Source organism: Penaeus monodon, chromosome 27 (genome assembly GCF_015228065.2).
Source record: "Penaeus monodon isolate SGIC_2016 chromosome 27, NSTDA_Pmon_1, whole genome shotgun sequence".
Lineage (NCBI taxonomy): Eukaryota > Metazoa > Arthropoda > Malacostraca > Decapoda > Penaeidae > Penaeus > Penaeus monodon.
The window spans coordinates 21,481,600-21,481,832 of record NC_051412.1 but is presented as its reverse complement, the minus strand read 5'-3'; the positions used below and the strand labels follow the sequence as shown (position 1 = coordinate 21,481,832).

The window sequence follows — 233 nt, the reverse complement described above, 5'->3', positions numbered from 1 at the left end:
GCAGAAATCAAACGGCAGCCCACCTGGTATCTTGTAGGCCCCCGGGCCCCTCGTGAGCAGAACGCCCTCGGGGGAAAACCGAAGCTCCTCGAGGGTGAAGAGTCCGAGGCCCTGCGTGAACCCCCCCTCCACCTGGCCGATGTCGAGGGCGGGGTTCAGGGAGTCGCCGACGTCCATCACGATGTCTGTTCGCAGGACCTGAAGGCGTGGCGGGTGGGGGAGTTAGGTCGTGT

At 65.2% G+C, this 233-nt stretch overlaps 1 protein-coding gene across 1 annotated transcript in view; it reads right to left on the bottom strand.

Moving 5' to 3' along the window:
- LOC119590688 (xanthine dehydrogenase/oxidase-like) overlaps positions 1-233 on the bottom strand; it is a 27,694-nt gene that overhangs the window by 2,628 nt on the left and 24,833 nt on the right. Inside the window, exon 25 of the mRNA XM_037939375.1 lies at positions 24-198. Within this exon, the coding sequence (XP_037795303.1) occupies positions 24-198 (175 nt within the window). The remainder of the gene's footprint in view (positions 1-23; positions 199-233) is intronic.